The sequence below is a fragment of the Dichotomopilus funicola genome (genome assembly GCF_033296635.1).
Source record: "Dichotomopilus funicola strain CBS 141.50 unplaced genomic scaffold C8A04scaffold_28, whole genome shotgun sequence".
Classification (NCBI taxonomy): Eukaryota; Fungi; Ascomycota; class Sordariomycetes; order Sordariales; family Chaetomiaceae; genus Dichotomopilus; species Dichotomopilus funicola.
In genome coordinates, this window is record NW_026944049.1 from 358997 (window position 1) to 371948 (window position 12952).

Sequence of the window (12952 nt, forward strand, 5' to 3'; positions counted from 1 at the left end):
GGCGCATGTTGCTGAGTATTTACTGCGTTTAGTGAATCTAATTCAAAACTGAGAACTGGTGTTTGGCTAAGACTTTTTTAAGGATTATTGGGACAGGAGATAATTTGACTTATCATAGCAATGAAATTCGAGAACTTCAGGGAAATTACTAGTTATTCAGTTAATTCTTAATTATAGGGTAAAGGATGAAGAACTCAAAATAACCGAGGCAAATGGAAAGGAAGGCGATGAGAGCGACGTGTGGAATTCTCGCTTTTAACAAAGATTCCAGTTCCACCCGACCCCTTCGCTGGCTGCTGAGCGTTGTTGACCTGCGGTTGTCGACGAATGTAGTGTAATTCGAGAAAAGTGGTTTGTCCCTAAAAGGTTAGTTAAGTCGAGATCTCTCTTGTCCACACCCTAACCCAGAGGCGCATTGCATCTGTTGGTACCGCTGTGCCGTGCCACTTCAGGACCCCTGTCAAGGGTGCTATCCTTTTTTGGGTGGGTCCATTTGCAACTCCCCCTTTCTATTTTGGACGACTTTTGCCAAACAACCGCGACAACACCGTCAATCGTTTCGTTCTCGTTTTCTTTTCTTTTCTTTCTTAATCTTATGTTTTGTGGTTTAATTATTTCTGCTGCTGTATCAACAAACTCGGGCGGCGACTTGCGCGCCCGCAGGCCGTCGTCTTGATGCCACGCCTAACCGTGACGGCGCTCCTCCGCCACGCCCTGCGGTTCCTGGCCCCCTTGTCGATTGCATTGACCGTTTACCTTTACCTCTACCCGGTCTTTAACACCTGCGCCTTTCCGTTACCGCCCGCCCCGGATTCCAACACCCACGCTGCCGACACCGGGAACGCAGCTTTTCTTGAGACTGCCAAAGTTCACTGGCAGTCGGCCGCGGGAACTACCGAGACCCCGACACGCTTTGTCCCCTCGCGAACCCCTGCGCCGTTTCGCCTCCTCACCCTCGGCGACCCCCAACTCGAAGGCGACACTTCCATCCCTACCGACTACCTAGGCGTTTTCCCGCACGCGAAAAGCGTCTTCAAGCATGTGACGTTCCAGTCCGAGCAGTTCTCCCTGCGGTACCGCATCCGCCAGGTCTTCCACGACATCATTGATATCTTTTTCGAGGACATTTTCGATGCGCTCGAGTCGCTGCGCAAGCGTATGGATCACGTCGGCAACGACTTGTATCTTGCCCATATCTATCGGACCGTACACTGGTGGTCTCGTCCAACTCACGTCACCGTCCTAGGTGATTTGTTGGGCAGCCAGTGGATCGACGACGACGAGTTCTACCGCCGGGCCGCCCGTTTCTGGGACCGGGTGTTCCGCGGTGCGGAGCGCGTGCCAGACGATGTGGCCGCGTACCCGGCGGACGAGTACGATGTGGCCGGCAGTCTTGGAGGTGGCCACTTCAACGAGTCAAAAACATGGACACGACGTCTGATCAATGTCGCCGGGAATCATGACATTGGCTACGCGGGTGACATAAACGAGGAGAGATCCGAGAGATTTGAGGCTGCATTCGGCAAGCTCAATTACGAGCTCCGCTTCGAACTGCCACTGAGCAACGCGCCCGTGGCGGGGACCACCTTCGACGCTGATCCCAGCTCCAACCGCCTGGTCCCCGAACTCCGCATCGTCGTGCTTAATGACATGAACCTTGACACTCCCGCCGCGTCCACGAAACTCCAGGATGACACATACTCTTTCATCAACAAGGTCATCAACACCGCCGCCGCTGTCGAGTTCAAGGGTCAATTCACCGTCATTCTCACCCACATCCCCCTGTTCAAGCCTGAAGGTGTTTGCGTCGATGATCCGTTCTTCGACTTCCATGAACACGACGGCAGCCTAAGGGAGCAAAACCAACTGAGCGACGCTGCTAGCAAGGGTTTCCTGGAGGGAATTCTCGGCATGTCAGGCAACGTGAACGCTGCTGGTCGCGGCCGTGGCCGGCCGGGGATCATTCTCAATGGTCACGACCACGAGGGTTGCGATACCTGGCATTTCGTTAACCAGTCCGTTACCGATGCCGAAGAGCGGGCGTGGGAGGTAAAGCGCTGGCGTCAGGCCACGGGCGCCGGTATCATCGGCCGCGACGAGCTTCCCGGCGTTCGGGAAGTTACTGTGCGGAGCATGATGGGCGGATTTGGTGGCAACGCTGGGCTGTTGAGCATCTGGTTCGACGAGGCCAGTTGGGAGTGGAAGACAGAATACACGACTTGCCCACTCGGGACCCAGCACTTGTGGTGGCTCACACACATCTTGGATCTCGTTGTTGTTGTAGGCATCGTGTTGTTAGTCATTGTTACTGCGCTTTCCGCCATTGGGGTGAATATTGATGAAAAGGTGGAGAGGTCGGTGGCCCGGCTGTGCACGCGGCAAGCGCGGTCGCCCACGGACAGTGGGCCAGTGAAAGTTGGAAAGGTCGGCAAGGGCGGCGACCCAGGAGAAAAAACAGGGCCACCTGCATATTAGTATATGCTTGAAATGCATTCTCCATGCAGATAGATGTATAACACACAAATAATCATTTTGTTAGCAGTTGTATCTTTGTTAGTCGTAGTGCTTAAATCAGGACAGTACATAGGGCTCGGCTGAGACAAGTCAATGTTTGAGAGGTCGACTAGCTGGGCTCGGGGCTTTCTGGCTTAATAATTCCATATGGAATGGGACTTGTCCGTGAATCTTAGAGTATCTCAACTCTGAACGTGGTGCACGCCAATGCTACATGGAACGATTAACAGACAAAGCGGATGACATTCGGAAAGAAGGACATTAAAACCTGGGAGATTGAAAGACGGCCCCCATGATTGTGAGTTTGGTTTCTTCGTAATAGACGTGTAATATGGTACAGTACAGATCCCAACAGCCCTCCTGGACTTTGCGGGGATTATCCTATCTAACATGTCGCTTTTATACACCACGGTCCAGACCCCCTGATATATCCCGCCCCCATGAAAATGCACATCCTCAACTCGGCAGAAAAGGCGGGGGTTGGGACTCAAGATGTTGTTAGTACATGGCCAAGACAACGGTAGCGTTAAGGGTGGTTATCGCGGCCGTAGCCCCGCTAGCTGTTCTTCGTCGCGCCGGTGCTAGGGGCGCTGGCTGGCTTTTGCTCCGATGGCGTGAACCAACCAAAGAAGGACGACTGCATGCTCTTCATGGCTTCTTTCTGGGCTTTCTCCATGAGTTCCTGCTCTTCTTTGAGCCACTTCTCACCGTTCTTGCGGATCTCCTCCTCCAACATCAAGTAATTCCGCATGCCACGCTCCCGAGCGATGTCTTGAAGCATCTTTCCTTTGGCGAATGCTTCCTGCGGATTCTCTTCGCCTTCGGGAGACACCATCAGGCTCATGTTGCTCGGCTTGAGGCCCAGATGGCTGCTTAGCCAGCTCATGCCACTGCCACGGGAAGACTTGGCCTGAATCCGCTTGTTGTGCTCAATACGGGCCAGAGCCTCTCGGCGGGCAAACTCTGTGGGGATATGGTGGCCCTCAAAGGACTTGATGACCTTGCGCACGTCGTCGTATTGCATCGTGTGGATAAATTCCAGAAGAGGCACCAGCCCCACAAGTTCCTTATCCTTAGGCTCCCCAACCCATTTTGGGAGGATGATCGCGTTCTCGGGCTGTGCGCGTACGTGTTTCGCGTTGGTGTCGATGATAATGACTTTGGACAGGTCGCGGTTGAGATAGGATAGGTCCTGTTCCACCATTAATTAGCAGCTGTATCTCTAGCAAGTGTAAACCTGCCACTAGCCCGACGGGAGACCACGTACCTTGATGATTTCGCCGTCCTTATACTTGGTAGCCTCCCGGAACAGAGGCCACATGATGAACCGGTATGGGTCTAGCTTGCGCACGAGAGGTTCACCAGTAGCGAATGGGACGGTTGTGAAGAGGACGATCTCGTAATACTGGCTGAGATAGTGTAAAAAGTAGTCCACGCCAGGGCGCTTCGCCACACGCCAACCGTGATCGCGACTCCACTCGCTATGTACCAACATGTCTTCCAGGCTGATACATAGGGTGTATGGCCGCTGAAAAGAAGGGTCGGGGTCTGGAAGGAGTTTTTCGAATGCCGGCTCCTGGTAGTACGTCACGGTGTCGCCCATACGTGCCATGGCACGCTTCCACCACAGCCCAACACTCCATCCATTGGGAACGTCCGGGTTCTTGGAGAGCTCCTCCTCGTCCCAGTCGCGACCAAGGTATGCGACGCCAAGGATGCCCGCCGCGCCGGTGACTGCAAACGCCCAGAGTGCCAATTTTTGGCGCCGCCTTTCAGTTGACGATACATATGCCGACTTGGGCAACTCCCCCTTTTGCCGACCGCCGCCGCCGGACTTTGTTGTTGGCTCCTCCTCAAACGCAGCCAGGGCAGCTTTGTTCGTCGCGCCCGATCTCTCGTACTCAAGCGTCGAGGGGATGCCTTGTGTGAGATCAGGGAGCTTGGAGAAATCGGGTTCTTTCTCAACCTCGGCGGGATCTTGCGCAGCGTCGGAATCGGTGGGCTGTTCCGAACCCGGTTGTTTGGGTGACCCAGCACTGGGCTGGGAAGCGAATGCGGATTTGGCAGTGGAATCAGGGTTGGCGGGGGTCGGCTGTGAGGGGCGATGCGTGGGTGCTTTTGGTGGTTTCGGGACTTGTGATGGTTGGCTCGATTGGTTCGGTTTATTGTCCTTTGCGACGCCCCGAGACCAAACTGCAGGCAGACCGGATCGAAGTACGGACGGGGTTGCGAGGGCGGCCGCCCTCAGAGTGGCCGCTGGTCGAGCGGCGGCTCGTGTTAACATCATCTCTCTTGTCCTTGACGGGGCACTCCCGGGATTTCACCGAAATGTGACCGTTGGTTTGGAGAAGATGACCGAAATGGTCCGAGGTGAATTTGTGAGCCTTCGACTGTGCGTGGGTTGTGAGCTGCTGCCGAACTTGAAAAATCCACAATGCCGCTTCGGTGTAAAAATCCACGCTGCTTGCGCAGAAGCATGCACACTGGCCATGCCGCTAAGCCAAATTCGTTGGAGCGTTGAAGTGGGCGTGGTGGGGTCTTCTTTCGTCATGGCCAATTCGCCCGACACTTGCGATTTGCCGCGACTCACCTCCACTCCTGGCTCACGTGCCCCACTTTCGTCGCCCCGCTGTGGGAGAGGCCGGCTCTGCCTTTGCGGAAGGACATCCATCAAACATCTTCACACTCTGACACTCCCATCACGCCTGTAACGCTCTTCTACATTGACCCATTTTGCCGGTGTATTAGCGCGTCTTCTGGTGCCCGCCAATCTCAACTTGCCTCCTCTACAACGCAGCACTCGTCTATTTAATGACTTCCATTTCCGCCGTTTACAGACCCGCTATTCTCTCGAGGTTCCCAGCCATGGCCACGGCGGATGAATTCTAGAGGGTGGCTCAATTGCTGTGTATTTGTAGTACTCGCAATGGGACCGCCCTCCGAGTTCTGCCTTATATTTAGCACAAACACTACGTTCAAGCCGCCGTCCCCATCGCTCTCCTAGGTATAGAATACTACGGCCGTTTCAAGAACTTCGAGCAAGCGAGTTAGTGTGCGTTGGATGCCCAGTTTCTTGCAAGAGGCAGATGTTTAAAGCCATGGAGTCCTAGCTAACCAAATCCCGGAGTAGAACTGCAGGCCATTATCCCTACGGAACCACGATGCCTCAAAAAACCACTCAACGGAAGGGGAAGGCATCACGCCCGACCCGAGGACCTGCGTCGTCACCATCTGCCGGCACCGGTCGCACAGCCGCTAATTCTGCGGAACCCACGACGTCTGCTTCGAAAGGCGATGAGAGTCTCGATGATGACGTTGGCAGCCTCCGGATGGAGGCCCTGACATTGACTTCCACAACTGGCACGCAGACTGCCGCCCCAGCAAAAGAGGAAAAGAGCGTCAAGCAGAAGCCATTCAGGTTCTTGGATCTGCCACCAGAATTACGCGCTGAAGTATATCTTTGGTACTTTGAGGGAATAGACCACGTGGATCTCGACTCCGATAATTACAAACGGATTCACAAAAAGCTGGGAATCTTCCGGACCTGCCGCATCATCCGCCAGGAGGCGCCACATGCTTTCTACAGCTTCCGCACGTTTCGTATCTTCCCCACGCAACCAGGCCGACACTTCAAAACCAAGAGACCGCTTCTTGCACGGCTGAATGAACGTCAGCGTAGACTGCTGACGTCGCTAGAACTGCGCCTCGGCCCGGGCTGGAATAAACCGCCACGGGGCTGGGTCGTGAACTCGGCATTGGGGCTCAGCGACTGCGTCAACGTACGCAAGCTGACCGTCTTTGTTGAATGTGACCCTAGCGATAATGCGTTCAAGGGTTTCCGTCAATACGATGGGTTTTACGAGAATTTCTCTCGAAATTTGCTCGACGAGGTTCTGGGAGCGCTGCCGACTGTTCGCTGTGTTTATTTTGATGCGTGGAGCAGCGTCAAGAAATCAGGAGCCATGATGGCGGGCCTGTTAGATGTTGCCGAAGCACGAGGGAGGACAATTCGCTGGGGTCCCGAAAGGAACTGGACGGACCAGGACGAGGAGATTGTTGTTGAAGCACCGTTGAGCGCTGCGCTTATGTTACTAGGCGGCCTGTGAACCACTACAGCGGGGCGTCCGGTATTAAATCGATATCTCGATATGTGGGAGCATGCATCCGTGGGCGTATGCTAGCTAGCGTTTACAAACCACCACTCAATGCCTGAATAATGTTTCGTGCTTCGCTTCGAGTCTTGTCTACAATCTCGCCCGCCGCCGCCACTTCTGTGACTAACCCAATATTGGCTCCGGCATAGGTTGCCGTCCACCCGTCCGGGCCCCATGCGGCGTCCCCTTTACCGACGGCATCGTCATGTTTTTTCTTGATCTCCTCAAACGATGTCCCACGTTCCTTCTCCCGCCAACTCTGGTTGACAATGGTGCGCGGGCTAAATTGTTCGGGCCAGCCAAACGTCCCGCGGAGATGATTGTACAGCTGCGTCCGAAGGGTGTTGGCTCCGCCGTCTGTGGCGCGCACCACTTCGTCCTGATACCCCTTTTTGATGCGGGCCTCTTGAGACGCGAGAAATCTTGTGCCCATGGTGATGCCGGCCGCGCCTACTCCGAGTGCTGCGGCCACACCCCGCCCATCGGCAATTCCTCCAGCCGCGATCAATGGGATGCCGATATCCTTGGTCGCGTCGGCAATTTCCGGCAATAGAGTGATGAAGCCGGTGCCATCTGATGCCCGACCATGTCCCCCGGCCTCAGCGCCTTGGACAACAAGAACATCTGGAGCAGAGGCGCTCCGGGCGGCATCTAGACCCTCCTGAAGTGTTCCGATCTGGAGCCAGATCTTGGTCTCGGGAGATGCTTCGCGCAGCTTTTGGGTCCAAACATCGACATCACCTTGCCCGTTCCTCGGTGCAAAGAGCCAGGCTGCTGCAGGACGATACTGCGAGACTGCTGCTGCCGAGACCTCCACATCGCCGTTCCAAATCTGGAACCCGACACCGAGGGGTAACAAGTTATGGGGCGCTCCCGGAATGCTAGACGACGCGAGTAATTCTTTCGCGGTTTCAAGGTCGGTTCCCGTACTCTCCGGCTTCAAGCCGGGGCCAATGAAGCCAAATCCTCCCGCCCGTGACACGGCTACGGCCAACTCTGGCCCAGACATGACCCGCATCGGTGCACCCACGATGAGCGGGGAAGTTGTCCAAGGATATGCCGCCGCAAGCCGTCCCCGGAAATCGACAGCCTGGAGTCTAGCTTCCATTGTGAGGGGTGGCGATCGTGAGGTGTTTGGTGGTGAAAAATGAGAAAAATGTCTCTTGATGATCTGTCGGGGGCGTGTACAACTGGTGTGTGGTAAGGTCGTTGCGATGTGGCCGTAGAAAACACCGCTCATGTCTCGGGTGAGGTGGGGTTGGCGGGAGGCCGCGATTAGGGCCTCGGTCCTAAGCACATGTGTTGTCGACACCGGCCGACGGCTTCCGGGAAGTAAAACCGAGGTTCGGGGCACTCTAACCCCCATTGTGGACTTGGGGTAAAGTGTTACGGAAAAGCAGGTCTTGGGTCGTTGGCGGTTGCGTGAGTGTTGTGGTGGGGGCGGTGGGTCGAATTCGAGGAATGATGTAAGATCCAGCTAGGATTGGCACTTAACGGAAGGGGAAGACATATTCATAGATTTTTATGTGCATTATCGCGGGGGCAACATCATGCACTCTGCGTAGAGTGGTGTATCTAAGTGGAGGCGCATCATATCGAGGGAAGGCCGTGGGAATACGGCGTGGCGTCTCGGCCGTTTAACTCGGTGGTTCTCACATGCGGTCTACCTAACGCTTGGGCGTTGCTCTATCAAGTGGTTAAGTTTTGCATGTCACGCTGTCCCTTTTCGCTCTCCTTGTCAAAGGGGAAAACGGGATGGAGCTCCGGGGGGAGGGGGGAGGGGTGAGGGGTTAGTGAGGCTTCAAAATTTACAAACACTTCTGATGCTGTTTCCCCAAAATTTCACAGGGAAGTTTTGTCGCATTGGCACGCCCTTCCTCTGACTTGTTAAGGGGCGAAAACACAAGGGGTCAGTGTCACGTGAGGACGCGGTGTTCTCGCACCACTCAGCCCCTCACCTTCCACTGGGGCTTGGGGGCACGGGCCTAGGCGGAAACATCGCGTGGGCGCGCCTTCCATGTGGTTTGCTGAGAATGAAGTTGTTGGACCTTGGCTGCAGGATGGCGGGGCTGCCCACTGCGGTTCTCAGGAAGCTTGCGGCCACCTTTGAAGTTGTCTACACCCAACACGGCCACCCGACCTTCCCAGGATTTTGTCCTAATCCAAGGAACTACGCTTCGAGAGTACACTACTCCGCACTCTACCCGCCCGACTTCTACATCCGACCTCTTTCACTCCAATTGGCACTGAACTGATGGCGACCGCACCCTCTAATCCCTCGTATCATCAGACGCCTCCGTCGTCCCCGCCGTCGGATGAGCAAGATGCCGAACTATTATCGGAATCCGCGCGCTATCTCCGCACCGGCGTCGCCCCCCCGCTGAGGGCTGACAATTGGACACGGTTCAAATCGTTTATTGACCGAATCAACCGCCGCCAGTGGGAGACGCTCAGCGATGCCGTCCAGAGCCGTGTGAACTACAATCAGCGCGAGCTGTCGCTGTACGAGTTCACCCAGCTGTTGAAGCAAGAGTTTGCGCCCAAAACCAACACCACCATGGCCATCGTAACCACAGTTGGGGGGGATGCCACGGTAGACGGGCCTGTCATCACTCGATTGTGTGTCAAGACGTCGCTCGTCGAGGGGCCCCGACTCCCATCTGCGCCGAGACAACACTTTGAACATTCCCGGCACATGGTTGCCTACTTTACCGACAACAAAATCAGCCAAGTCTATGACATATCAGACGCGGCGGAGAAGCAAACCTTGTGCCAGGCCATTGTGCCCCCCCCTGCTCTCCGTCCTCCACCCCCACCTGCCTCGATTGACCTGCGCCAGTTCTACGCAGACTACATCGCCTGCATCAACAGTGGGTCCATCACCGACGACTTGCATCGATTCTGCAAACCATCGGGAGTGACTTGGAACGGCACCCCGATGTCCGTTCAGAAGTACGGCGAAATGATTCAGAGCAGTCTCGATGCCATATCCGGCCTGTACTTTGACATTCACACACTGGCCGTGGATGAAGGCCGGCAGCAGCTAGCTGCGCGGTTGGAGTTTACCGGCACTCCTGTCAAATCGTTCGCTGGGGGAGCACCGAACGGACGATCCGTGGAGTTTTCCGAACATGTATTCTATTGGTTAGAGCAGGGACTGATATCAGATGTGCTGTCCATCGTCGACTGGGAAGAATACAGGTCGCAGCTAGCCCGCTAAGACCGGGACAGCTCGGGGACGGACTCAAGATTGAAAGGGGGTTCTAGCTCTAATGATTAATCCGTTGTCCTCCAAAAAACGAAATGAGATGTGAGTATACAAAACGATTGACTTCATTTCAATGGGTATCAAGAGAAAGAAAAGAGAGAAACGAAAATTGTACAACAGCCCCCACTCCACCCGCCTCTCCTCGTAGAGCGTTAAACCCCTAACTCATCGGTTACCAGCGAATGCCTAGGTACCTAGTCACACACTTGGTCACATGTGGCTTTCTCCCACACTTGTACGTCTCGCTTAAAATGCAGCGTTGCTCTTCCTTGTTAAACCGTTTGCAGCGATGTTGTATTCGGCGCGTTTCCGAATGAGGAAGGACAGCCCCAGCAGGTAGTCGGTATAACGACGACTCGATTCGGCGTGCATGAGGGGCTTGACCACCCGCGCTGCGATACGTTCTGCCGTCATTTCGTTGGTGCTCGCGGCCTCGGCCACGTCGCCCCACAAACCAAGGAGCAACTTGAACAGACTCCGACCTGGGCCGCGGATGCCCATCATGGCCTCCTCCCAGAAATCGAGTCCCTGGTCTAACCGAGCGCTGCGAATGGTCGCTTGTCGGGACATGGAGATCCACCGTTTTGCGACTGACTCGGACACGACGGGTTGGGGGAGCTCGGTGAGGAATAGTAGAATCAAGTCGGCGGCGTCGTGTACGGTGAAGTGCGCCCAATCCAGGTCCTTTCCATAGCTCGTGCTTGGAGCACTGAAAATGGATTTGAGTTGCTCGACGCGGGCTGAGTCACCTTCCAGACCAAACAGACGCGGGGTTTGGACGCCGCAGTCCCGGATGTAGTAAACACACCGTAGCACACTCAGTGGGTATTCACGAGTACCACGCGATGAGCCTTCCCCGGACCCGTGGCGAGCACTAGCAATCCCCTTTGCAACCTGAATGCTCTTTGCTAGCGGCGTTCCAAAAACACCGGTTGCATCACTCTTTGCCTCGTCGGCCACGGTGTTGAGAGCCGACCGTTTGAACCCAAAGCCCCGGAAAGTCGTGGTGAGTTTGGAGCTGCCACGTCGAAGTAAGTTGGCTTGATCGATCTGGGGTGTGTCGCGACCTGAAGCGGTAGTTGGCCGGCTGGTTGGTGTGGGGACGTCCGCCCGAGGGTGCTCCCAGATGGAATGGAGCGTCTGGCCGATTATACTGCTGCGACGGCTGTGGGACCGGCTGCTCAGAGAAGGGGCTGAAACCGAACTACCGCTATCATCACTCGGCTCTGGGAGCTCGGTCACTGGGGTAAAGTATCGATCATGGGGACCGGACCCCCTGGAGTCCCAAGCGAAGGGGGAAGTAGAAGCGGGATATTGCCAACTCGGTGACGTTGGTGAGGTTACCCGAGGCGACTGACCATCGACCGCAGAAGGGCGCCTTCTACTGCCGCCAGTTCTCGAGCTCATCCTGGAGGCTGACCGGGCTGGCAATGGGGGTGTAGCAATGGGCATTTCGTTGAGCTCACCAACGAAATCATCTAGGTCGGCGGCCCGGGTATCTTCCGCGCTGTTGATGGATGCTGACGAGGGTGGGATCTCTAGCTTTGAAAGAGATAGAAAAGCACTTTCCCTGTCGTCTCTGTCGTCGTAACTGACATCGATAGCGCTGTCCGGGGGACCGCCCATCGATGAGGAGCGATGAGGCCGGCGGAAGCTTTGTGGCTTGGGCGGGGGGCTGCTCATCTGTGCCTCGGCCTGAAGGATGCCCAAGTATTGCCCGAGTCTCGCGAGGGCAACGCTTTGTTGCCGCCCCCGTTCCAAATCCCGGGCTGCCTGGTGAATTTGAGAGGATACGACGGCCAGTTCGTTGTCGTCGACATCCGCGCCACTCGGTGGGTCCAATTGGTGTTCATCTAACAATCCCCGGTCGCCTTGTTCGCTAGTTTGTGCTTTCATCCTAATAGTGTCGCGAGTTAGCACCTTTTGGGATTTGGGCGTAGCTGGCTGGCGCCCCCATAAACGTGAGATGACTGCTTACACGCCAACAAAATCAGTGGCTAACCCAAGGACTAGCTTGTACTCGCTTAACGTCCACCGGAGCTTTTCAATATGCCCGCGGCTGGCCTGCCATCGAGATTTCTTTTCCGCTCTCCCCCCATCTGCCTGGTTCAGGAGGGAGACGCAGCCCTCGAGTTCGGTAATGAGCGTGACGCAAGTTCCCAGTACCGTCGGCGTGCTCACAGCTATTGCGAAGGGGATGTGCGCTGCGTCGTAGCCGAGAAGATCCAAGACACCATCAAGGGAGTGTAGTTCCGCAGAGATGCCGTCAAACTCGGGCCGAGCCTCGCGCACTTCTCGCACAAATTGGTTGATGGCGAGGGACGTGCGGGCAATGGCATCGCTGGCGGCGCAACAAGCCGCGGTCACAGGTCTGTTGTGTGACGGTGTCAGCCAAGCATGTCCAATCAGGGCCATTCAGGGCGGTGGTTGACTTGAGGAAAAGAGTACTTGCGTTCGGTCCATGTTGCGTTTGTGGTGTCGAAAGTTTGATCACTACAGCGACTCCTTCAACTTGGCCTGGTGGACTGATCGCCGGCCTCAAGTGGTCGAGGTTGGAGGGATGCGAGGGTTGGGTGGGAGAATTGTAGCGTAGGGTACGCGGCCTACGCAGGCTGCCGCATGGCGAGGCTCTTCCTCGGGATTCGGTCGCACTGCTTGGGACCCTTCTCGGGCGGGGCGAGTGGTCTCGGCCTTAATATATCGGTCGACTTTTTCAACCCAGGTCTTCAGCCGCTGCGCTTCTTGGTGAGGAGGTGGGGTCGGTTCGTCAGGCTCACGTCCAACTGCTCAAGCGACCAAAAACCACAAGTTTATATCTGGGCGACGCGAGCATTCCGGTCTTCCGGAAACGCGGAAAGGTGGGGATCGCGATCGCAATACCCGCTCCCTTTCTCTTCGTCAGCATCATCCCTCTGCGTGACAGGAGCGAGGGGGCGATCCTTTTATCAAGAGACGATCCTGACCAGTATCAAGCAAGCGACCCTGCGGGGAATTGTTGGGAGGCATCTGTGGCATC

The 12952-nt window shown here is 55.8% G+C and overlaps 6 protein-coding genes across 6 annotated transcripts; 3 read left to right on the top strand and 3 right to left on the bottom strand.

Annotated features, from left to right (window-relative positions):
• Positions 1-675: 675 nt before the first annotated feature.
• On the top strand, positions 676-2475 carry C8A04DRAFT_11931 (uncharacterized protein; the record flags this gene model as incomplete). The annotated part of the gene is made up of 1 exon (XM_062777148.1): positions 676-2475. One exon carries the CDS (start codon positions 676-678, stop codon positions 2473-2475), a length of 1800 nt encoding a protein of 599 aa, XP_062637396.1.
• A 595-nt stretch (positions 2476-3070) lies between these two features.
• C8A04DRAFT_37043 (mitochondrial import inner membrane translocase) lies at positions 3071-4801 on the bottom strand (the record flags this gene model as incomplete). Its single annotated transcript, XM_062783745.1, has 2 exons — positions 3071-3706; positions 3782-4801. The coding sequence occupies 2 exons, from the start codon at positions 4799-4801 to the stop codon at positions 3071-3073; spliced, it is 1656 nt and encodes a 551-aa protein (XP_062637397.1).
• An 874-nt stretch (positions 4802-5675) lies between these two features.
• On the top strand, positions 5676-6620 carry C8A04DRAFT_37044 (uncharacterized protein; the record flags this gene model as incomplete). The annotated part of the gene is made up of 1 exon (XM_062783746.1): positions 5676-6620. One exon carries the CDS (start codon positions 5676-5678, stop codon positions 6618-6620), a length of 945 nt encoding a protein of 314 aa, XP_062637398.1.
• An 82-nt stretch (positions 6621-6702) lies between these two features.
• On the bottom strand, positions 6703-8034 carry C8A04DRAFT_37045 (uncharacterized protein; the record flags this gene model as incomplete). Its single annotated transcript, XM_062783747.1, has 2 exons — positions 6703-7769; positions 7857-8034. 2 exons carry the CDS (start codon positions 8032-8034, stop codon positions 6703-6705), a joined length of 1245 nt encoding a protein of 414 aa, XP_062637399.1.
• Positions 8035-8423: 389 nt separating this feature from the next.
• On the top strand, positions 8424-9888 carry C8A04DRAFT_37046 (uncharacterized protein; the record flags this gene model as incomplete). The annotated part of the gene is made up of 2 exons (XM_062783748.1): positions 8424-8457; positions 8993-9888. The coding sequence occupies 2 exons, from the start codon at positions 8424-8426 to the stop codon at positions 9886-9888; spliced, it is 930 nt and encodes a 309-aa protein (XP_062637400.1).
• Positions 9889-10182: 294 nt separating this feature from the next.
• On the bottom strand, positions 10183-12351 carry C8A04DRAFT_11871 (uncharacterized protein; the record flags this gene model as incomplete). The annotated part of the gene is made up of 2 exons (XM_062777126.1): positions 10183-11833; positions 11915-12351. 2 exons carry the CDS (start codon positions 12349-12351, stop codon positions 10183-10185), a joined length of 2088 nt encoding a protein of 695 aa, XP_062637401.1.
• Between the last annotated feature and the right edge of the window lie 601 nt (positions 12352-12952).